We start from the raw sequence: 24,868 nt of genomic DNA, 5'->3' as shown, positions 1-24,868 counted from the left end.
ACTTGACATCAGACAGTTTACCCTATGCTTCAATATCAATAAACAATTTGCTATTCCGCACATATGGTGTTTCTCATCCCTGAATTTTAATAAAATTGAAGAAAATCTACAATTTCCCTTTGGTTTTTGTCTCAGACTGAAATATCTGTACAGGGAGCCATTTATATAATATTTCAAAGAGGATCTATCTCAACACCCAGTGTTAGAAAACAAAAACTCCTTAAAAAGGGACAGAAAAATCAACACACATCAACAGACACTGTAGTGGCCCAATTTGAAGACTCAGAACAATACTGAAATAAGTTAATACCAAAAAAGAGAAAACAATTCATGTCTTGAAAATATGCACAAGGATATTGCATTCATGGCACTGAGATAAGTTGGTACTTTTGAAGACAGAACAATTTAAGATCAGTAAAGATTGTATAAAAATGAAAAGAACTTCTGTTGAATTAAAAATTGCAATGAAAACAATGAATTACAAAATTAGGTTCTGCAGAAACAGAAAACAAGCTTGAGAATTCTACCAGAAGTCCCTAGAGGAAGAAACAAAAATAAAAATAGATTTTTTTTAAGTGAAGGCAAGATCTGGGAGATTCAATATGCGCAGAGCAGGACTTCCAAAAAGACGAAACTAAACATATAGAGAAATTATGATAATCAAATAGCGGGTAAAACTTTCCTGATCTAAAGCAGGACTTTCAAAATCATTTAGGACTCACCAAGTTCCCAGCAAAAAAAAAAAAAAAAGTGAAAAGAGACAGATACCTAGTCCTACATAAATGAAACTAAAACAAAAGCTACAACTCACACATAAAAGAGAAGCATATCTTCTCTTTAATGACTATAAATTCCAAAAGAATCATTAGCAATTTTGATGACAAAAGATTATGCTGCCCTTAGAAAAATTTTATATTCAGCCAAGCTATTGTTTATATGTGAGGTAAAAGTAAAATACATTTTCTGACACACAAGGGTTTGGAAAAAATACTAGGAATGGACTTTTCCTGTGAAAATTATTAGAAGATGATCCAATAGCCAGTACTAAAAATACATTTTTAGTGGAAAGTTGTGATATGAAAAAAACTGAAGTTCAGCAATGAAAATAATATAATTAATTCTGAATTACTTTTATTTTTATTCATTAAAAAAAATTATTTAGCAACCCAGTCCCACTATCTTGCCCAGGCTACAGTGCAGTATAAAGAATGAACAGGCTGGGCGCGGTGGCTCACGCCTGTAATCCCAGCACTTTGAGAGGCCAAGTGGGGTGGATCACGAGGTCAGGAGATGGAGACCATCCTGGCTAACACGGTGAAACCCCATCTCTACTAAAAATACAAAAAAATTAGCCGGGCATGGTGGCAGGCGCCTGTAGTCCCAGCTACTCGGGAGGCTGAGGCAGGAGAATGGGGTGAACCCGGGCTTGCAGTGAGCCGAGATCGCACCACTGCACTCCAGCGTGGGCGACAGAGTGAGACTCCGTCTGAAAAAAAAAACAAAAAAAAAAAAAACAAAATTAATTTAGTGACCCAGTCCTGCTCTCTTGTCCAGGCTACAGTGCACAATTGTACCTCACTGTACCCTTGAACCCCTGGGGTGAAGCAATCTTCTCACCTCAGCCTCCTAAGTATCTAAGACTACAGGCACCCACCACCACACTTAGATAATTGAGCACAATCTTTTTTTTTTTGTAGAGATGGGGTCTTACTATGTTGCCCAGGCTGGTCTCAAACTCCTGACGTCAAGTGATCCTACTGCTTTGGTCTCCGAAAGTGCTATGATTACAAGAATGAGCCTCCAAGCTAGACCTGAATTACTTTCAATATAATGCAAATGTCAAAAGAAATACTTGAAGGTGTGAAAAAGTACATAATTCTATTAGTAAAATAATCATAAAACCTAAAAATTAAATCTAAGATTATATAATATCAACAAAAATAGGGAAATAGGCTGGAGGACCCAGAAAAAAAAAAGCTCATTTTTAAATTGTAAAAGTGGCATCTGATTCAATCTTGGCACTGTAAATAAAGAAAATACGTAATTAAAAAAAATCCTTCCAATTCACTGCAGTGGAAACAAAGAAAATAACATTCCATGTAGCAAAATATTTAAACTAGCCCATAATATAAGCTTTGTGGTATTGCTAAAACCCAGCCCAGTGCCTAAATGAAAGAATGTCATAAGATGAAAAAAGATCAGTAATCTTAATCAAGGAAATAAATATGAATGGGCTTAATATTCTTATTAGAAGATAGAAACTGTCAGATTTGGGTAGAATGCAATTTGTAAGAAACTTGCCTAAAATAATACAATGTGGAAAACTGATACCAAAAGGACAGGCAAGGATATCCTAAGCCTCTACATATATTGTGAAGGACTTCAAGTTACCTAAGAGATGAGAAAGGAAGAGGCTAGGCCTATGATTGTAGGGTTTCTGGTTAGTCCTTCCAGATACAAATCCTCCATCTCTTCAACTTGGTCATTAATTTTAACTGAGAATTTTATGTCTTACATATCTTATAGATCTGTACATTTGCTTGCCATCACCGCACTAGCAGTTTATTAGTGTATTTCTTTTCACTTTAAAAACGACTCAATCAAACAAGTCTCTGTTAATTTATAAGCCAGTAAAAATATATTCACGTTATCAGTATGGCTATCCAGGCTGAAATTCATAAATGGGAAGACTTTTTACTTCCCTCTTTAGGCCAGTGTCTGTGCTGAATATTATAATGCTAGAAAGAAAATGGGTACAAACAGAAAGACTGCTACTGTGTGCTAAAGGCAAGAACACTGCAATTTTAGTTCAAAAGATGCTTCTTTCCTTTTGCAGTATCATTTTCGATGAGGGAAACATAAATCCTGGTATACAGAATTGGCTATTGGCTGATCTACTTAAAATTTTGTGCCAAGCTGAAAGTGTTGTTTAAAGAAATTAAATGACATCTATAATTGAAAAATTTACCAATGGAAAAAGATAGCTCTTACAGAATCACAAGAAGGCTAGCGTTGCAAGGAATCTTCTCAATCAAAAAAACCTAAATTTATAAATAGTCTCAGGCAAAGAAAACTTACTTCCTGAGATTACACAGCTGAAAGTCCTAGGTCATAGGGTTGCCAACTAACAGAAACTAGTGATGATACTCAATAAATACTATTAATTGGCCAATTATAAAAGAATCATGTTGTAGTAAAAGTTACAGAAGATGAATGGCAATTCAATATGGACATTAAAATATAAATTTTGTTTCTCTCCTTAAATGAAGGTCTAATTGTGTGTGTATACGTGTGTGTGTGTACACTTGTGTGTGCACACACAATGCAATAATTTTGGAGAAACAAGAGGTAAAAAGAGGGTTTACAAAAGAAGGTCATGGAGACAGAAGTTGGAGTAGAAAATGGACTCTAAGTAAATGGTGTGCCGCCTTGCTCAAAAGAGGAAAAGTAGCCTGAAAGTGAAGACCCACACTTAATAATCTGGGACTTGGTTTTTACCACCCCAAAAGAGCTCTTCCTTCCCAGGTCAAAGGGCAGACTTGGGAGGTATACTGACTATCTCCTTTTATCCTAGTCTTGGGAGGGAAAAAATTTCTCTTATGGTTTTATCTAGGTAGTAAGCAGGTCAATGATCCAATTAATAGATAATTCAGTTCCTAGAGATCATACAACTCACCAAAGTAGGTGAAACCCCAAGGAATTTGCTTTGTCTATTTACTATAACCCTGCTTTATTAAATGTAAATGCTTTTTTGAAAGTACAGTTTCATGCTTTAGAATTCTAATGCTGACTGCTAAAATATATTGAGCTCTTAGTAGGCAGGCCCTATTTTAAGCAGTCTTCATTTATATATTATCTCATTTAACGCTCACAACCACTTCTTAAGGTAAGTAATATCAATATCCCTGTTTGTAAGATAAGAAACCTGGAGCTTTCAGGAAGATGATCCGTCAGAAAGAGGTAGAGCTAGGACAAACCCAAGCAACTTGAATCCACACTTAAGCCTCTAAACTATGATGGATCAGATTCACTGTTCCCATCCTATACTTACTTGAGTGGAGAGCATTGAGATACCTTTGCAATTATGTTCTTCCAGTTTTTTCCTTATTTGAATGTACTAGCAAAGAAAGTTACATTTAAGTAATTTAAGAGATCAGTTAAGAGTAGAAACATTCATTCTCTGGTTTCAGAGGCCAAGTGCTTTTCTGTCTGATTTTCAAGACAATAAGTAAAGATGGGTGAAATCTCTCTTTCCTCTTTCTAGATTAGCATGACAGCCCTTGACTTCCATGAATCTGGTCTGTCTGACAGCAGCAGTGCAAACACCACATATAAAATGAGTACACAGCTGTATCTCTGCCTTCTCAAATCAAGGGCAGAACTCTCTACTTCATAGGAATCATTCAGCATCTTCTTCTAGCAAAATATGTAATCAGAAAGAATTGGGCTGCTATTCCATTTTCTTTTACTCTAGAAAACTGCACTGGGACTGCCTGTAAAAATGTTCTGTGGGTTTTCCCACCACCCTCAGACAGTAGTGTGAATAATATTTATTTATATTAAATCTACCTTTGAATTTCAACCTTAACCCAGCAATTTTTCTTATAAGGCAGTCCTGAACTGTATCCAATTATTTAAAATTATTTCCAAAGAAGTGTTAGCTGACGGGTTTTTAATATGTGGTGGGAAAAAAACCTAATAAAAGACTGTTGATGAATATACGTGGTTTTCTTTTGATGGATATACATGGTTAATATAATAGTTTTTTTTTAAATGTATCTATGATATGTAGAAAGGATTAAGTCCTGTTTGATGTCTGTTGAATTTGAAAGTGTTCTGTATGCTTTTGTTATGGTTAGACTGAGTTACTGTAATTCTTTATTTGCAACTTTGCCAACAGCATCATTACTAAGTTTGTAATGGCTCCAAGTTAGAGCAGCAGGGATGATCCAGGCACCTGTAGGAATCATGGCTACTTTTCTTATACATCAAAACTGCTAAAACATTGTATCCTGTCTTTCAACCTCATCTCCTTTAAATGTGGTTTTGGGGTCAGAGGAAGTGAGATTACTTATGATACCATTTGTAATTGGTTATAGTGGACATGAGAAACTCCCCCTAAAAGACTTGATGAAATTGGTCTTATTTTTATTTCTGAAAATTATGCACTGAGGTTTTAGGAAACATTTCTTAAAGCATATGAACTGCTTAGCTCTTTTCTTCCTTTATTCTGTAAAAGTACATCAGTGATACTCCTTTTCAGAGTAATTACTTGTCAATGGTGCACATTTTATTGTTAATTTGAAATCCTTTTAAAGGCCCTGTTCTATAAATTTTAATTTCCAAGACTTAAAATGTTGACTCCCTGACTTCCTCCAGCTGGCTGTCAAGTATTCAGAATGGAATAAGGAAAAAAAGAGTAAACTATGTGCTTTTCTCTTTCAAGTAATAGATCTTTGACCTAGGGACTTTTGAGTCTACATAGGGGCAGATTCTGAAACGGTTTCTAGGTGTGACTATTGGCTCTATCACTTACTAACTTTATGACCTTGAGTAAGTTACTTCAATTTTCCCCACCTCAGTTTTCTCATCCATAATAGCGGATGGGGCAGAGCAAGATACCAGAATAGAAGGCTCCCTAATCATTCCCCTTGTACCTCTTGACAAGTACACCAATTTAATGATGATCCACTCTGACTGTCTTGCATCTCAGATACCAGCTCAACCACAGCAGGATAGGGCAGCAGTCAAAATTTTAAGGCCCCTGTTCCAGGACCTAGCTCCCAGATGACATCTCTAGACATGATCCTAGGCCAGAAGGAAACCCACTACCTTGAAAGGAAGGTCCAAGTCCTGGCAGCATTAATCACCTGCTAACTGTAGACCCTTTGAACCCTGAAAAACCAGCAGTAATACCCAGGTACTATGTAGAGGGCCTTGGATGAGTCCCTGAGACTTGCAGCTTCAGGTGAGACTTAGCAGATTTCCATGTGTGGTGGCTACAGGGCAAAACTCCTTCTGCTTGAGGAGAGCAGAGGGAAAAGTAAAGAGGACTTGGTCTCGCATCTTAGATATCAGCTTGGCTACAGAGGGGTAGAGTAACAAGTGGGCTCTTGGGGTCCCCAATTCCAGGACTTGACTCTTAGATGGCATTTCTGGACTTGCTCTGGGCCAGAGGGGAGCCCACTTCCCTGAAAGGTGAGTCCCAGGCCAGGCAGCATTCACCATAAGCTGACATAAGAGCCCTTGAATCTTAAGGGAACATCGGTGGTAGTCTGGCAGTACTCTCCATGGTCTGTGGTGGTGGCCATAGGGTGAGGCTTCCCTGGTTTTGGAAAGGGGATGGAAGAGTGGGAAGAACTGCATCTTGTGATTTGAGTGCCAGTGCAGCCACAGTAAAACAGAACACCTGGTAGACTTCTAAGGCTTTCAACTCTAGTCCCTGACTCCTGGAAGGCACCTCTTGGACCCAACAGGGGCCTGGGAGAACTTGCTGCCCTGAAGGGAAGCACACAGGTAGAGCTGGCTTTGCCACCTGCTGCCTGTAGAGCCCCAGGGCCTTGAGCGAATACAGGCAGTAGCCAGGGAGTGTTTGCAGCAGGCCTTGGGTGGGACCCAGTGCTGTGCTGGCTTCAGGTCTGAACCAGCACAGTCATAGTGGTGGTGGCCATAGGGATGCTTGTGTCACTCCACCCCCAGCTTTAGGTGGCTCATAACAGAGAGAGAGAGACAGACAGAGAGAGAGACAGAGACAGACAGAGAGAGAGAGAGAGAGAGAGACAGAGAGAGAGAGAGAGAGAATGAATAAATATTTGTTTGGCAGAAAGTAAGGGAAAAAAACAAGAGTCTCTGCCTGGCAATCCAGACAATTATCCTAGACGTTGTCCAAGACCATCAAGCCAGTACCTCTTTGAGTCTGCAAGAACTACAGCATTACTGGGTTTAGGGTGCTCCCTAAAACAGATACAGCATAGATCACAACACCCTAGTCATTTCAAATATCTGGAAAGCCTTCCCAAGAAGAACAGGTACAAACAAGCCCAGACAGTAAAGATTACAATAAATACCTAACTCTTCAATGCCCAGATACCGAAGAACATCTACTAGAATCAACACCTTCCAGGAAAACATGACCTCACCAAATGAACTAAATAAGGCACAAGAGACCAGTCCAGGAGAAACAGAGATATGTGACCTTTCAGACAAATAACTCAAAATTGCTGTGTTGCAAAAACTCAAAGAATTCAAGATAACACAGAGAAGGAATTCAGAATTCTACCAGATAAAGATTAAAATAATTAAAAAGAATCATGCAGAAATTCTGGATCTGAAAAAATGCAGTTGGCATACTGAAGAATGCATCAGGCTTTTAACAGCAGAATTTATCAAGCAGAAGAATTAGTGAGCTTGAAGACAGACTATTTGAAAATATACAGTCAGAGGAGACAACAGAAAAAGGAATAAAAACAATGAACTAGGCCTACAAGGTCCAGAAAATTGCCTCAAAAGGGCCAATCTAAGAGTTATTGGCCTTAAAGAGGAGGTAGAGAGATAGGAATAGAAAGTTCATTCAAAGGGATAATAAAAACAAAGAACTTCCCAAACCCAAAGAAAAATATCAATAAGTACAAGAATATTATACCAAGGACCGGGTGCAGTGGCTCATGCCTGTAATCCCAGTACTTTGGGGAGGCCAAGGAGGGCAGATCATGAGGTCAGGAGATCGAGACCATCCTGGCTAGTGCAGTGAAACCCTGTCTCTACTACAGATACAAAGAATTGGCTGGGTGTGGTGGCGGGTGCCTGTAGTCCCAGCTACTCATGAGGCTGAGGCAGGACAATGGTGTGAACCCAGGAGGTGGAGTTTGCAGTGAGCCGAGATTGTGCCACTGCACTCTAGCCTGGGTGACAGAGCAAGACTCCATCTCAAAAATAAAATAAAATAAAATAAAAAAATTAAAAAAAAAGAACAGAATATAACACCAAGCAGATTTAACCCAAAGAAGGCTACCTCAAGGCATTTAATAAACTCCCAAAGGTCAAGGATAAAGAAAGGATCCTAAAAGTGGCAAGAGAAAAGAAGCAAATAACATACAATGGAGCTCCAATATGGCGGGCAGCAGACTTTTCAGTGGAAACCTTACAGGCCAGGAGAAAGTGACATGACATATTTAAAGTGCTGAAGGAAAAAAACTTTTTACCCTAGAATAGTATATCTGGCAAAAATATCTTTCAAACATGAGGTAGAAATAGAGACTTTCCCAAACAAACAAAAGCTGAGGGATTTCATCAACACCAGACCTGTCCTACAAGAAATCCTAAGGGGAATACTTCAGTTAGAAAGAAAAGGACGTTAGTGAGCAACAAGTAATCACCTGAAGGTATAAAACTCACTGGTTTCAGTAATTACACAGAAAAACAGAATATTTTAACAATGCAACTGTGGTATGTAAACTACTTATATCCTAATAGAAAGACTAAATGATGAACCAATAAAAAATAATAACTACAACAACTTTTCAAGACACAGACAGTACAACAAAATATAAACAGAAACAACAAAAAGCTAAAAAGCAGGAGGAAGAAGTTAAGGTGTAGAGTTTTTATTAGTTTTCTTTTTGCTTGTTTGTTGGTTTATGCAAACAGTATTGTTGTTATCAGCTTAAAATAATGGGTTATTAGATAGTATTTCCAAGCCTCATGGTAACCTCAAACCAAAAAACACACAAATGGATACACAAACAATGAAAAGCAAGAAACTGAATCATATCATCAGAGAAAAACACCTTTACTAAAGGAAGACAGGAAGGAAAGAATGAGAAAGAGAAGACCGCAAAACAATGAGAAAACAAATAACAAAATAGCAGGAGTAAGTCCTAACTTATCAATAATAATGCTGAATGTAACGGACTAAATTCTCCAATAAAAAGACACAGAGTGGCTGAAGGGATGAAAAAATAAAACCCATTGATCTGTTGCCTACAAGAAATACACTTTGACTATAAAGATACACATAGACTGAAAGTATAGGGACAGAAAAAGATTCCATGCCAATGGAAACCAAAAAAGAGGAGGAGTAGCTATGTGTATATCAGACTAAATAGATTTCAAGGCAAAAACTATAAGAAGAGACCAAGAAGGTCACTATATAATGATAAAGGGGTCAATTCAGCAAGATGATACAATTTGAAAGATGTATGCACTCAATACTAGAGTACCCAGATCAATAAAGCAAATATTATTAGAGCTAAAGAGAGACATAGGCCCCAATACAGTAATAGCTGGAGACTTCAACGCACCCACTTTCAGCATCAGACAGATCTTCTAGACATAAAATCAAGAAAAAAACATTGGATTTAGCCTGCACTATAGACCAAATGGATCTAATAGATATTTTCAGAACATTTCATCCAAGAGCTGCAAAATACACATTTTTTTCCTCAACACATGGATCATTCTCAAGGATAGACCGTATGTTAGATCACAAAACGAGTCTTAAAACATTCCAAAAAAAGTAAATAATATCAAGCATCTTCTCTGACCATAATGGAATAAAACTAGTAATCAATAACAAGAAAAATTTTGGAAACTATACAAACACAAGGAAATTAAACAATATGCTCCTGAATGACCAATGGGTCAATAAAGAAATTAAGAAGGAAATTGAAAAGTTTCTTGAAACAAATCATAATGGAAATACAACATACCAAAACCTATGGGATACATTAAAAGCAGTACTAAGAGGGAATTTTGTAGTTATAAGTGCCTACATCAAAAAAAGAGGAAAAACTTCAAATAAACAATATAACAAAGCATCTTAAAGAACTAGAAAAGCATAAGCAAACCAAACCCAAAATTAGTAGAAGAAAAGAAATAACGAAGATCAGAGCAGAAATAAAAGAAATTGAAATGAAGAAAAAAATACAAAAGATCAAGGAAATAAAAAGTCATTTTTTTAAGTTCAACAAAATTGAAAAACCTTTAGGCAGACTAAGAAAAAGAGAGAAGATCCAAATAAATAAAATCATAAATGAAAAAGGAAACATTATAAGTGATACTTCAGAAATTCAAAGGATCATTAGTGGCCACTATGAGCAACTATATGCCAATAAATTGGAGAACCTAGAAGAAATGAACAAATTCCTAGACACATACAACCTATCAAGATTGAACCAGGAAGAAATCCAAAACCTGAAGAGACCAATAACAAGTAATGAGATTGAAGCCATAATAAAAAAATCCCCCAGTAAAGAAAAGCCAGGGACCCGATGGCTTCACTGCTGAATGCTACCAAACATTTAAAGAAAAACTAATACCAATCCTACTAAAATTATTCCAAAAAATAGAGGAGGGCATACTTCCAAACTCATTCTATGAGACCAGTATTACCCTGATACTGAAACCAGACAGAGACGCACTAAAAAAAAAAAAAAAAAACCTACAGGCTAATATCTCTGATAAATACTGATGCAAAAACCCTCAACAAAATACTAGCAAACCAAATTCAATAATACATTAAAAAGATTATTCATCACGACCAAGGGGAATTTATCTGAAGGATGCAAGAATGGTTCAACATATGCAAATCAATCAATGTGATCCATCATATCAACAGAATGAAAGATAAAAACCATATGATCCTTTAAACTGATGCTGAAAAAGCACTGGATAGAATTCAACATCCCTACATGGTAAAAATCCTAAAAAAAAATGGGGATGGATGGAACATATCTCAACATAATAAAAGCTATATACGACCGAGCCACAGGTAGTATCACATTGAATGGGAGAAAACTGAAAACCTTTCCTCCAAGATTTGGAACATGGCAAGAATGTCCACTTTCACTGTCACCAACATAGTTCTGGAAGTCCTAGCTAAAGCGATCAGACAAGAGAAAGAAACAGAGGCATCCAAATCAGAAAAGAAGATGTCAAATTATCTGCATTTGCAGATATTATCTTACATTTGAAAAAACCTAGACTCCTAAAAAACCTATTCAAACTGATAAATTCAGTAAAGTTGTGGGATACAAAATCAACATAACAAAAGCAGTAGCATTTCTATATGTCAACAGTGAACAATCTGAAAAAGAGATTAATAAAAGTGATACCATTTACAATAGCCTAAAGTAAAATTAAATACCAGGAGTTAACCAAAGAACTGAAAAATCTCTATAATTAAAATAACAAAACATTGATGAAAGAAATTGAAGAGAACACACACAAAAAAAAAGAAAAAAAAGAAAAAAGGAAAGATACTCCATTTTCATGGATTGGAAGAATCAATATTATTAAAACATCCATACTATCCAAAGCAATCTACAAATTCAATACAATCTCTATCAAAATACCAACGACATTCTTCACAGAAATGGAAAAAACAATTTTAAAATGTATATGGAACCACAAAAGACCCAGAATAGCTAAAGCTATCCTGAGGAAAAAGAATAAAACTGTATACCTGACTTCAAAGTATACTACAGAATTAGTAGTTAACCAAATAGCATGGTACCAGCCTAAAAATAGACACATAGATGAATGGAACAGAATAGAGAACCCAAAAATGAATTCACACACCTACAGTGAACTCATTTTCAACAAACTTGCCAAGAACATACACTGTGGAAGAGACAGTCTCTTCAATAAATGGTGCTGGGAAAACTGGATCTCTATATGCAGAAGATGAAACTAGATCCCTACCTCTCACCATATACAAAAATCAAAGAAAAATGGATTAAGGACTTAAATCTAAGACCTCAAACTATGAAACTAATACAAGAAAACATTAGGGGAAATCTCTAGGGCATTGATCTGGGCAAATATTTCTGGGGTAATACCTCATAAGCACAAGCAACCTCAGCAAAAATGGACAAATGAGATCATATCAAGATAAAAAGCTACTGCATAGCAAAGGAAATAACAAGATGAAGACACAACCCACAGAATGGGAGAAAATATTTGCAAACTACCCATCTGACAAGGGATTAATAACCAGAATATACAAGGAGCTCAAACAACTGTATAGGGAAAACATCTAATAATATGATCAAAAAATGGGCAAAAGGTTTGAATAGCCATTTCTCAAAAGAAGACATACAAATGGCAAACAGGCATATGAAAAGGGACTCAACATCATTGAGCATCAGAGAAATGAAAATTAAATCTACAATGAGATACCATCTCACTCCAGTTAAAATGGCTTTTATCCAAAAGACAGGCAATAACAAATGCTGGCGAGGATGTGGAGAAAAGGGAACTTTTGTTCACTGTTGGTGGGAATGTAAATTAGGACAACCACTATGGGGAACAGTTTGGAGGTTCTCCAAAAAACTAAAAATAGAGCTACCATATGATCCAACAATCCCACCGCTAGGTATATATCCAAAAGAAAGGAAATCAGTATATTGAAGAAATTTCTGCACTCTCATATTTGTTGCAGCACTATTCACAATAGCCAAGATTTGGAAGCCCAACCTAAGTATCCACCAACAGAAGAATGGATAAAGAAAATGTGGTACATATACATAATGGAATACTATTCAGCTATAAAAAAGAATGAGATCGTGTCATTTACAACGACATGGACCGAACCAGAGATCATTTTGTTAAGTGAAATAAGCCAGGAACAGAAAGACAAACATTGCATGTTCTCACTTATTTGTGGCCTCTAAAAATTAAAACAATTGAACTCACACATATAGAGAGTAGGGGGGATGGTTACCAGAGGCTGGAAAGGGTAGTAGGGGCAAACAGGGTGGTTAATGGGTACAAAGAAAAAAATAGAATGAATGAATAAGACCCAGTATTTGATAGCACAACAGGGGGACTATAGTCAATAGTAACTTAATTGTATATTTTTAAATAACTAAAAAAGTATAATTGGATTGTTTGTAACATAGAGGGTAAATACTTGAGGGGATGGATACCCCATTCTCCATGATGTGATTAGTACCCATTGCATGTCTGTAACAAAAAAATCTCATGTGCTCCATAAATATATACACCTACTATGGACCCACGAATTTTCAAAATTTTAAAAATAAAAATAAACTATAAATAGCAGATCATACTATAATATGTCTCAGGATGGTGATGAGGAATAAGTAAGTGAATGCAGGTAAAACATTTAGAAAGTGTGCCTCATACATATTAGTTGTGGTTGTTACAATTATTAAAATAACTTTTTGTCCCCCTAATGCAATTGTAGCATGGTCTCCTTTCTTTAAAGATGACACAGACTGTATCTATTCCCATGCTTATAATAATTTTTGTAATCTAGAGCAGGGTCAGGAAACTATGGCCTCTAGGTCAAATCAAGCCCACTGCCCTACTTTTGTAAGTAGTTTTGTAAATTAGTTTTATCGAACACAGCCATACTTATTCATTTAGATATTGTCTGTGGCTGCTTTTGCACTATGATGGCAGAGCTGAGTAATTCATACAGAGATTATATTATTATCTGGCTTTTACAGAAAATGTTTGTCAACCCCTGATTTAAAGTAAAACAAAGTTTCAAAGTTTATTTGAAAAGTCAGTGAATGACAGGATGGGAATTTGTACTCAAAGACAATCATTTTCCCTCTGTCTCCGCTGCTGGTTGCTATGAGGATTCAAATGGGTCACATTACCTTTCCACAACTCAAATTCTTCAATCATAAAGATAAATACCCACACATATAAGAAGGTAATCAAAATTTTCTGACTTACATAATTAGTGTATATTTTAAGTATAACAATATGCATAAAAGTGCTTGGTCAAATTTAAATTATTAAAGCAGATTTGGGTTATTAATCATCAACAAGGTTATTAAATCTAATCCACTCATTCACCTTCTTGATGACAAAGTCTTGTAACAGGTCTAAACTTGCTCTTCCTCGACTGGTTTTGGGACCAGGCCAGCGCTGTGGCCTTCTTTAGCTGGTAATGAATAATATCTTCCCATTTTGAGTCTTTAGAATAATGAATTTGGTTATGGGATACAAGGAACATATGATTAAGTAATTATTTTCTTTTCTCTCTGAAGGGTCATCATTAAAAAGTAGTGCTTTCCAGCCAATGGCATTGAAGCTGCACACACACAGCTCAAAGGGACCCTTTGCCAGCTGGCCTCATTAAATCCCTGACATGCTCTCCTGCATTTTGTTATCAGAGTGTGTTCATTCCTTGATAATTCTGCATTCCTATCCCAGAGCTCTTAGGACCACACCTTCATGTTTCTTCCCTCTTGCTGAGTTTGGACTCTTTCTTTGTTGGGTAGAATTTTCTTCTGTGTCTAATCCCATATTTCTCATACGTATTGCTTAACGAAAAGGAAAATGTTCCACAATGGGTTTGTCCTTTTTTCTGAAAACTGAAGATCCTGATCCCTTGTCTCATCCCAGACCAATCTATTAGAAGGAAACGCAGTTCTATCTACAAAGCTATGGGTTTTCCTTTTCATATGCAGCACCTTCCCTTCCATTCTCCTGGAGAGTACATTGTAGTTTATCTGTCATTACTCTTAGTGTCATATAAAGGACTTCAGTTATGTTAAAAGGCTGAGGATTTATAGGATAAAGAATCATACAGCTAAACCTTGTAGATAAAGCCTGTCCTCTTCTGTGTGACCAGTCATGGCAGGAGACCTTTAGGAACCCACGAGAGGCAGAGCATGGCAGAGGGTTTCCCATATGTAAAAAGGTTCTTCAGTCACTCTCCTGTCTGAGCTGTTTTATCACTTAGAAAGGCAGAGTGTACCTGTTCTTTGGGTTTGTGGCAAGTAAAAAATTGTTACTCTGTGCGTGCTTATTACCAATTATAATATTGACAGGTTACAAACATTATATTACGTTATTATTATATTACAAACATTTGCTTCCATTCTTCCAGTGAATGTGGTAATACACAGAATACTGGATTAATCACATACCAAACACTAAGAGTAAATAGCTCAGAATTATTTAAAATTCTGGCTAGGAAAGAGATTTATTCCAACAGTCATGAATAAAATTTTCTTTAAAAACAATAAAAAGGTGTCATTATGCTAGATCCCCCTAACTTATCTGATCAAACTCCTCAAGGTCAACTTTAGAAAGGAACTAGTTTCAAGTCATAAAGAAAAATCATCAGGGCTCCATAATCTCAAAAAGTTTGAAAAGTTTCATTAAAAGATCTGAAGATTCCATCTCCCTGCAGTAGAGGTTAGGATGGGTCAAGTAGAGATAAAACAGCAAATCACCTGGGTATTAGATTTTAGACCATAAACCCATTTGCTTTGGCAAGACACTTTAACTTCCAGTTTAGTCTGTCAGTTAAGTGGCAGAAGAGGAGGTTTTCAATGAAAGCTAATTTACAGGTGTGCAATGCAGATAGTTTATTGGGAAGTATTGTGGTCTTGTCTTTGAGGGTGCCTCCACTAGGGTTATAGAGGTGAGCAAGATGACTCTGCCTGTTTGGCAGAGAGAAGGTGAATCACATGTGACTACATTTTCTGATGGATTACTGGATGATTGCAGGCAAGGTGGGATGAATAACACCCGGTCCTACGATGCTTTGAGAAGAAATGGTTGCTTGGTTCCAAAAAGTTCTTTCCTTCTTGGTTTTCCTTTTTCTCCTCTTTAAGATTTCTCATGATGAAGATTTATTGCCACCAAATTCAAATTCTGCAACCCCAAAGCCTCAGGCCGGCACTAGCCAGAACCCAAATAATGACTGCATTTATGGAAAGATTCAAGCAGTATGGGCTAGGTTGGGCAATAGGGGAAAACATTCTAATGTTAAATTGCTTTTAAATAGATATTGTGTAAACAATAGAAACAAACCAGGGGAAATGCCTCTCCATGGACATACAGTGAAAATGAATATTGTATTGCTCAGGTTGGTATATTCTGTAATGGAATATGCCTGTAATGTGTGAACTTGTTTTACATTATTTCTTCCCTCCATAAATAGTTGACTCTTTCATATGTAAAAATTATGTTTCCTTTTGTTAGCAGTAATGGACTTCGATTAAATCATGTTTTTATCATATCAATTTGTGTAAGTATTTTTATCCAAGTTATTTACAGAACATTTAGGTCTGTCCTTCAAAGGCCTTAGTCATCTTTAGCGTTTGCTGGTCTGCTTTTAACTCATCAAAGTCCTCCCTCAACAAGCATTGCAAAAAACACACATGCAGCAGAGATTTCCCCTCTACAATGTATATGGGATATGCTTAATGTTCATCTTTATACACATAGAGACGTATAAGAAATGTGGAGGTTGTCTATAAATTCAAGGAAACATTTAGGTGCATGGTGATACACAGATACATGGGTATAATACTTCATGTACTTGATAAATATTTCATCCCTACCATAAAAAGAGCTTTTTATCAACTTTGATTGTTTTTTTATTACCTTAAAGTATTGCAGTTGTTTCTCAGTATTCATTGTTCCTTCCTTTTCTTGTCTCAGACAGGAATTGAAGATGAAAAGCTCTGTATCTCTTAGCCATCCTTTCAGTTCTTTGATCCTGACCTCCAGCTGCCTTACCAGGCTTCCACTTTCAGGAGAGAGCAGGTCACGTGGACTCGACCCACTGTGCCCTGCCATTGTGTCCTGGATCTTCTCTCCTAGGGTTTTCTAATGCATCAGATTAAAAAACAAAAAATAAAACAAACGAACAACAAAAAAAAAAACCCCACGAACAACAAAAAAACAAAAACATAGATTAGCTTAGGTACCAAAAACACACCACAGTTTTGTTGGCAACGACAGCCACCTGGAAGAGTCCATCTATACCTGCCACCTCACTACTGACATTCAGTTCAGATTAGGTCATTGTTCCATTTAGTATTCGAATTCTCAGTGCAAGTTGTTCTGAGTACCAGCGGATACTTAAGAAGACCTCATTCACTTACTTTCCTTTAATAGAAAGGAGATTTAGCCCATAGTTCGCAAGATAAAAATTCATTTGAATTTTTTGGTCACAGAGAAAAATTCATTTGAATTATCATGATAGGAGTTTACAGTAAAAAACTCTCCACATAAAATGTCCAGGAGATATAAGTTTAATAAATATACTAAAGAGGCCAAGAGTAGATCAAGCACGGAGAATTAAATTCCATTTTTTGTTTTGTGACATATTCCCGAAACCATATAACTAAAGGGTTTTAAGAAAAGAAGCCTCCTTGGTGATGTTGTTGATTTTACCTGACTTGGAAATTGTTCAATCCCACAATTCTTTCCATTTTGCATTTCTGGATGCTGGACTTTCTAATACCGAATATGTGTTAAAACAATCCCCAATTCACTACACTAGAAGCCTACTTAAATTAACCACTATGGCAGGAGAGTGTTGTCGGGGAGGGCTGTTTTCTTTTTTTCTTTTTGGTGGAAAGCAGTCCCAATCAATAGGATTTAAATCTATAATGATGAATTTAACCTACAAAAATAAGCTTTAAAACATAAATAAAATTAAGTCAACAAACATTCATCTGGTGTGTAGTGTTCTGTAAATAGTATCTTTAGGAGACTGTAGCAGAAAAATAGCCTTTCTTGGCAACACCCTTGTATTTTCATGGTGAAAATATTGATAATTTGAAGACCCTCAGTGGAATCCAGATTTAGCTATTGTTTTTACGCTGTAACAAAAGTAGCAGCAGGAGGTGAAATCAATGCCCTTGGAGGGTAGGGTCACAAAAAAGAATTTATTGCCACTTTTTTGTTCTGGAACAGTTTGCAATCATAAATTCTTCATAAACAGAATACTTCAGAGAATGGTCCGTCTTCATAAATATACGACAGAGGACATCAATTTCATTTAATTCACAATTTGTGTCAGCACAGCAGATGCCAATGCCTGCCTTGATAGGGTTGTTTAATATGCAATTGAGACAGAGTAATATGCAGCACAGGGGACAAAATTTCACAGATTAAACTGTACGCACCACTGACATTTCATTCTAATGTATTTCCATTCCACACTGTTCACCTTAGATGAAAGTAATATTAAAAACGATATCCCTCTATTTTACTATTGTTAGAAGTTAAAATCCTTGTCTTTAATTTTTTTCATGCCAATTAAAATGTAATCATGCCAATTAAAACAGTATGCCTGGTGATGTTAGTGTGGTACAGGATTTTAAAAAATCTTCCCTCACCCTACTCTCTCACTGCAAACCTGCATGTTGTATTTGAATGATGTTTTTGTCAAAATGGCAACTATTTTTAAAGTCTCTGATTCATAAAGGATAGCTAAATATTATTTCTTTTTTCAGAATAATGTTGACTAAAAATTCTGTTGAGGAAGCAATACCTGTGACATAACTTAAACAATTTTCTAAAAATATTATTGTTATTTATCAAATTACCAATGGATATATTAAAATGCAATGTAAACAGACTTATCGCTACTTTATCAAGCACGTGAGGTTGCCATTCTTATCTATGTAGTAAACAACCTTTTAAAATGTCATACACTAACCGCATTTCTCCTGTTTGAGATCAATGAATGCTGTAGAATTCGGCAGGTTTTGATTTAAGTCACCGTATTATAAAGTGAAAGCCATTAATTATTATTAAAAGGCAACAATATGTTAGATGAAAAACTTTTAACATTTTAAGTTACTTTGCACAACTGCAGAGTGTAGTGAATTTAAATGAGAAACAAGGACTTAAACCTGCGGTTTTTTAATCTCCTAGATTAGGCATGGCATAAACAGAATACTGGCATTCCTCCAAATCATCAAGGTACATGAAGAGCTTTTTATCCAAAATATTTTTGGAGTATTATTTATCTAAAATTTTTTTTAAAAGGTAGAAAAATGGAAGGCATGCAAAATTATGCTCCATAACTGACATCGTCCATACTTGGCTGTTATAATTAATTATTTAGGTAATTGACAAATATAGCTTACCCTTGATTTGAAGTGAAGGCAATTTAGGAGAGAAGCTGATGAAAAAATACAGTTTAACTTTTCTCTCAGCTGTCTTCCAACAAAAGGACAGTACTGTCCCCTGCACAGTGCCATCCTGGTCTCCGGGTAACAGAATCTCTATATTGCCTTTTTGCCAGATTCTTGCATCTCAGTCTTTGGCTGAGACCCAGCCCATCATTGCGTGAAATGAATTACATGAAACTTTTTTTTTTTTTTTGGCTTTTGTTAAAAGTGAGCTGGAAATTGAGGCACAAAACACAGGCTGATTCAATTCTGCAATTCAGATTTGGGTCAAATTTGCATCTTTGTTTTGGTGGCTTTAGTGTGACTTGAAAGCTGTAGTGACAACTCCACTTTTCATCTTAAGGGTACAGTAAATAGTTAAACAGTAGATGTCTCTTACATGTACCTTCAGAATAAATTCTATTAACATTCATTCAAGCATGACAGTCAGTATATATCAGATATACTGTATTATAGTTGACTTGGTGCATACCCATAATACATGGCATATTTTACTTACTTTTTCATGTATTAAAGAACCAAAATTATTAAAATCTGAGAGGGGACAAGCTCAGAAAAAAAAAATCAACAGAAGAGGAAAAGCAGTGTCTTTCCATAATACCATGAATAGCTTGTTTGAAATGTAGGTAGTGAATTGAAAGAGAGAGATATTTGTGCCTCAAATTAGAAATCAGACAGATAGAGTACTTCACTACGCAAAAAAATGTACACATAACCTACAAACAGTAATAAAAATGCAAATACCCCAAGCAGTTCCCATTTTTCATTAATTGAATCCACTTTTTCAAGGAGATCATTTGGTAGTAAAACGCCACCTTTCTTCAAAGCTTCAACCTTACTAAGCAGCTCCGTCTTTTTCAGGTGTCTGATGGACATTTCCACACTGTATCGCTAAAATGAAAAGAGAAAAAGAGATATCATTAGGGAGAGAGGTGTTCTTAGAAAATCATTGAACACAGAATTTGTGATGCTTATGAGCATTAAAAGTTTTTGTTCCCAATAAAATTTATGGGGAGGCTAAACCTAAGTACTTTGAGTAGATGAAGAATACTGCTGAATATATTATACACACACACACACACACACACACACAGTTATTACATTTAGTTGACTAAGATTTACTTCTTAAACTCAAGTTTATACACATATTTGATCTTTAAAATATTCTAAATAGGACAGTAACTGGTCTAGGGGGGGTTAATATTACAGTTAATTTTGGCCATTATTTGATTCCAGAGTGCTGTCCACCTCTCATCTCTGCCCCTAAAGGACCAGTTTCAAAGTGAAAGAAAAAAAATTATTCGTAAAGATTATGTAAGTTATCTGAATTCTCAGTTAACATTTTGTTTTCATTTTCTTTTCCTTAAAAACTCTGTGTGGGCTTGGAGAAAAGGTACATATAGAGAGAAAAAGGAAAGCCAACATTTTAGGAGTAGTTACAAATCTATGCTTCTTTATTGATTACTGTAAAATATCCCCCAAATCATAGTTGACTGCAGAACCCTCTCCCCCAGTATGTATTATATTCTAACAAACTGCCAAGAGAATCTCTCCTAAAAGATGTTTTGCTGGAGATAATGGAAGTGCTATTGAATATGACAGTTACTATGGTGATTCTCTTCAAATAACTCTATTTGGATAACTCCATAGTTAGCCCTATATTATGGATAGCCATAAATGACTATGACTGTACTTTATAAATGTACATGTAAAAACTCCTCTGAGTAGAAAATCTAGATTCTGGTTAAAATATTAAACATATTTTACATTTTCAGCACATTTCCAAGATATAATAGCAATTTTAAAACTTTTTTCTTCCAGGCACCAAATTTAGGTCACTGAGTTCCATGGTAGTATTTTGTTCCTTTGCCCTAAATGACCAACGGTGCCCTAAGATAAGCACCTTTATCAGAGTTAATGAGAAAAACTTTTCTCTGGGCAAATAAATAAATCAATAAGTTCAAATGTCCCCAAGCACTTGGGTGATTTCACTCACCTTGAAAACATGATATTATATAAGATCCCAAACAAAAATACAATTGGAAGCAGATTAAAGGAAAAGAAGGTATGAAATCACTGTTTCGGTTAATAGATCTTCAGCAGTTGCGTGCATATGTTTGCATACTTTTCGTTTCATATTTTAATCTTTCATTTACACTAAACATGCACATCACTTGTATTATGTAAACTTCTCCAAATGTTAGTCATTTGTGGATCACAGAACAAAATGTTTTAAATGGGGTGATTTAAAGCATTTCATATTATTAATGAATGTTGATCAGGGTGTCAGAGTATCCAAAATTACATGAATATGCACAGTGGAGAAAATCAAGGGTTGCTTTAGAGCGCTTTTAGAATTTGGCCTGTGATACAGGAGAAATTCTGATTGCGTTTTCTAATGGAAGGCAATTACCAGGACCATGTTACTCCAGCACTTAGGAAACACACTGTCCACTTGAATTTTCTGGATTCAATATTCAGAAGTATTCTAGAAACCTAGATAGTGTTTTATTTGTCAGAGTGATGATTGGAGGAGAGGACAATCTGCTTTATGTAATCAGGTTCCCATCTAAAATGATATAGCTGACAAAGATTTACATAATTAATTTGGTAAGATTTCCACATACTATTGGGGGAACCAGTATTTCAGGCAGGCAGGAAAATCTTATTCAAATATTTTACTTATGCCACATGGTATTACTCATTGACAGAAAGAGTCCTCTGGCTGTGCCACTTGGGAATGGCCTCTACCAGTTATCCCTTTAACTTGTGACAAGCTCATCCCCCCTCTTCACCCCAACTTTAAACAGCTCTCACACAGCAGATCAGTCAAGAAAGGAAACAGCTTAGATGTGTCCCATAAAAATGATAGTCTTACACAAATAAAAATATAAAAAGCAATTAATTTAATTTTAGTTGTAATAAACCAATCTTCTCTGTTAAATGTGTATAAGTAGTCACTGCAATAGCTATTATAAAAGGTTATTACCTTTAAAAGAAACTTGTCTTTATGTATGCTCTCAGTCTTTGTCACCATATAGCCGACTGTCTAAACAGCTTGATTTAAGATGTGATTGATGGACAATGCCTTCAAACTCTAATATAAAAGCTAAGAGTATCTAGTTAATTGTTAGATGTATTGATATATGAATGAAAGGTACTAAAATGTTATATAATTTAAGGTGAAAATATTTATTTTAATTTTTGAAGCATATTGAAGGTTAAATCTAATATGTTTAGGGGATCAAGCTGTATGTGTAATAATGTCAGGAGCTTATATTTTTGTTGATGCTAGTATGTTTTTGCTCTTCTGTCTCTTAACATCTTTTCAGAAGCATCAGACTCAGAAAATCAACTGCCAGCTCTATCAGTTTTCGGTCATCCTATCAAGTGGGGCTACTTTATCCTGTGGTGAGAAGATAATTTAATCTTCATATTCATTCCACCCACAGCAGTAAGTGAGCAGAGGCTGCCCCATTGTGTCCTGTAGTCTGGGGATGTTATGATATAGACTACTCTTCAATAGGCAAAAATGAGATTAGCAAAGTTAAAGTCAGAAAGCTTTTCTTGAGTGCTAAGGTAAATAAGCATCCAGTATTTAATTTCCCCACAGCACCTGCTGTGGGCCTCTCTGTCTAGTCAAAAATAAAATATACTCTCTTGAAAGGCCATATTTACATTATTAAGTGTATTTGCTTGGCCAATTCAATTTTGACTAATGAAGCCTCCTAATAGATATGTGAATGATCTAAATTAAAGACACAGGACAGTACTATTCTAAATGCCATCCCTGTGTATATAAATATAAAGAAAAACTTTAAAAAAAAGGAGTTAAAAATAACTACAAACTCTAGCCTACCATGTTAACTAAGAACTAAAGAAGTTGTAGAAAATTCTTATTGAGTACTTACTTTTAGCACAAATGCTAAAACTGAATTATAAAACAAAGCCAGCAAAAACAGGAATTTCTGAAATAAATATACTTAGAAATGCATGAAGACTTGATTGAGATAACTTTTTTGACAGTTACGCTAAAGGCTTCCCCGCCACACCGAAGTCCCCCTCCTTTTTTTTTGTTAGAAATCACACCGAAAATTCTGCCCAAATGGAGACTGGAACAATGCCTTGAAACAGTGTTAATTGTCACCATGGAAACCAGAAGAATAAGCCATTTTGAAACTGGTATAGAAGGCACACATTGAGCAACTCAAGCATTTTTCTGCCTCCCTCAATGTTAAGGAACGAGATGCCTTGTCACTGTGAGGTCAGAGAAAGAAAACATCATGAAAGGGTTGTAGATGCTCACTGTCTGGTAAATAAAAAAATAAAAAATAAACTATATACAGCTAATGCTATAAGACTCTACCGAGTGAATCTTTTTGAAATAGAGGGATCATCAAAAGATGGCCAGGATTGGGGGATGGCTTCCACCTAAGCCAAACTTGAGGGCTATATTATGTGAACCTTGCCCCCAAAGCTCCCTGGGAATTCTGCTGTTGTAATAAAACTTCAGAAGAGGAAAGAAAAAAGGCAGCATGATGGAATTCAAAATAATGCTCTAAAAGCACACAGAGAGATTAAGACATCCATTGTAAGACTTTTGTATGGTGCTTCTGTTGGTTATGCTGAAAAGAGACCAGACATTGCTGAACAGAGAGTGAAGCTTTGGCTGCGAGAAACACACAAATTAAACTAAAGACATTTCTTGATTATTAGAATAGGGCTGTTGTATTCTGTGTCATCAGGGTTTGAACATTTACATCTTACACCATATTACTTTTAACTGAGCTTCAGTTGACTTTATATTAGGAAAAGTTAAAACAAGGAAAATGATCTAGTTATTAGAATGACAGGATTGAATGTCTTTCCTGGTACAAATATAATGCCACAAACACCTGTTTATCCAGCAAGATCCCCTTTCCCATATATGCATGATTGACTGATAGATACGATAGATAGATAGATAGATAGATAGATAGATAGATAGATAGATAGATAGAATACATTGAGAAAAGAAAATATATCTTACTTAGTCTATCAGTAAGAAAGCAAATGCTAGGAACATACCAAAACACCAAACTATTGGCAAAATAATGTGTGAAAATATGCATTTTTGCAAAAAAAAAAAAAAAATCCAGGGATGTGTCTATTTACAACTCTCACGTGTTTTCTGGCTAGTGTTTGCCCTCCTCATTCGAGGCTTCATGGTGGCCCCTCAGCAAGTCCATGCCTAATGCCATTCAGTGGTGAACAAAGAGTCTTTTTATATAAAAGTCCAGGGTCCAAGCTCAGCTGTACATGCAGAGTGCAGGAATCTGCCAGAGGCCAGTGTTGCCTTTGCAGCAGCTCTTGTGCTGCCCCCCTTTTCAGAAGACTTGTGTGTAGCATCTCATAATGCATATGATGCTGCACATGGAGTCAGTACCACCAACACTTCAAGAAGATGTTCAAAACTGAAGAAAAGGGTTCAAGCCCAAGACAAATAATAGTTGTTATTTCTTGCAAACTCCTTGTATTTTACCATTAGAATTTATGGTGAGTAATTGCATAGAGAAATTATAAAGACTCCTACAATTGTCCTTGTAAATTAATAATAGGTTTTCCTGATTGGGATAAATTTGCTGCTGAGCCTTTGGAAAAATTAAAAAGTGCAATGTCATTTAAAATTGCCAGAACTCGCACAGCAAATTACACCTGAGGTTAAGAATTGAGTTTTCCCCCTCTTCTAGCTTATTCCATTTGCATGATCTGGAAATCACATTACACTGGCCATGTACTGTTAATTGGACATAGATTGCATTATCTTTAATATAAATCAAACTACAAATATTAAAATGAATTGCAAATTCCCTAATAGAAGATCATAAAACAATCTTTTTTAAAGTATCTCCCATTAATAATTTAATTCCAATCATACCACCCAGAAAACTTAAGTAGGAGACCTG

The 24,868-nt window shown here is 35.9% G+C and overlaps 1 protein-coding gene across 5 annotated transcripts in view; it reads right to left on the bottom strand.

Moving 5' to 3' along the window:
* Positions 1 to 24,868, bottom strand: part of AKAP6 (A-kinase anchoring protein 6) — a 624,611-nt gene that overhangs the window by 83,067 nt on the left and 516,676 nt on the right. For all 5 annotated transcript variants that reach the window (XM_055097463.1, XM_014347547.3, XM_034937404.3 and 2 more), the window contains 2 exons: positions 19,668 to 19,814; positions 16,378 to 16,602 (listed from right to left, as the gene is read on the bottom strand). In XM_055097463.1, coding sequence (XP_054953438.1) covers positions 16,378 to 16,602; positions 19,668 to 19,814 — 372 coding nt within the window. The remainder of the gene's footprint in view (positions 1 to 16,377; positions 16,603 to 19,667; positions 19,815 to 24,868) is intronic.

The sequence above is a fragment of the Pan paniscus genome, chromosome 15 (assembly GCF_029289425.2).
Source record: "Pan paniscus chromosome 15, NHGRI_mPanPan1-v2.0_pri, whole genome shotgun sequence".
In the NCBI taxonomy this organism is placed as follows: Eukaryota; Metazoa; Chordata; class Mammalia; order Primates; family Hominidae; genus Pan; species Pan paniscus.
This window is presented reverse-complemented; position numbering and strand designations above follow the sequence as displayed.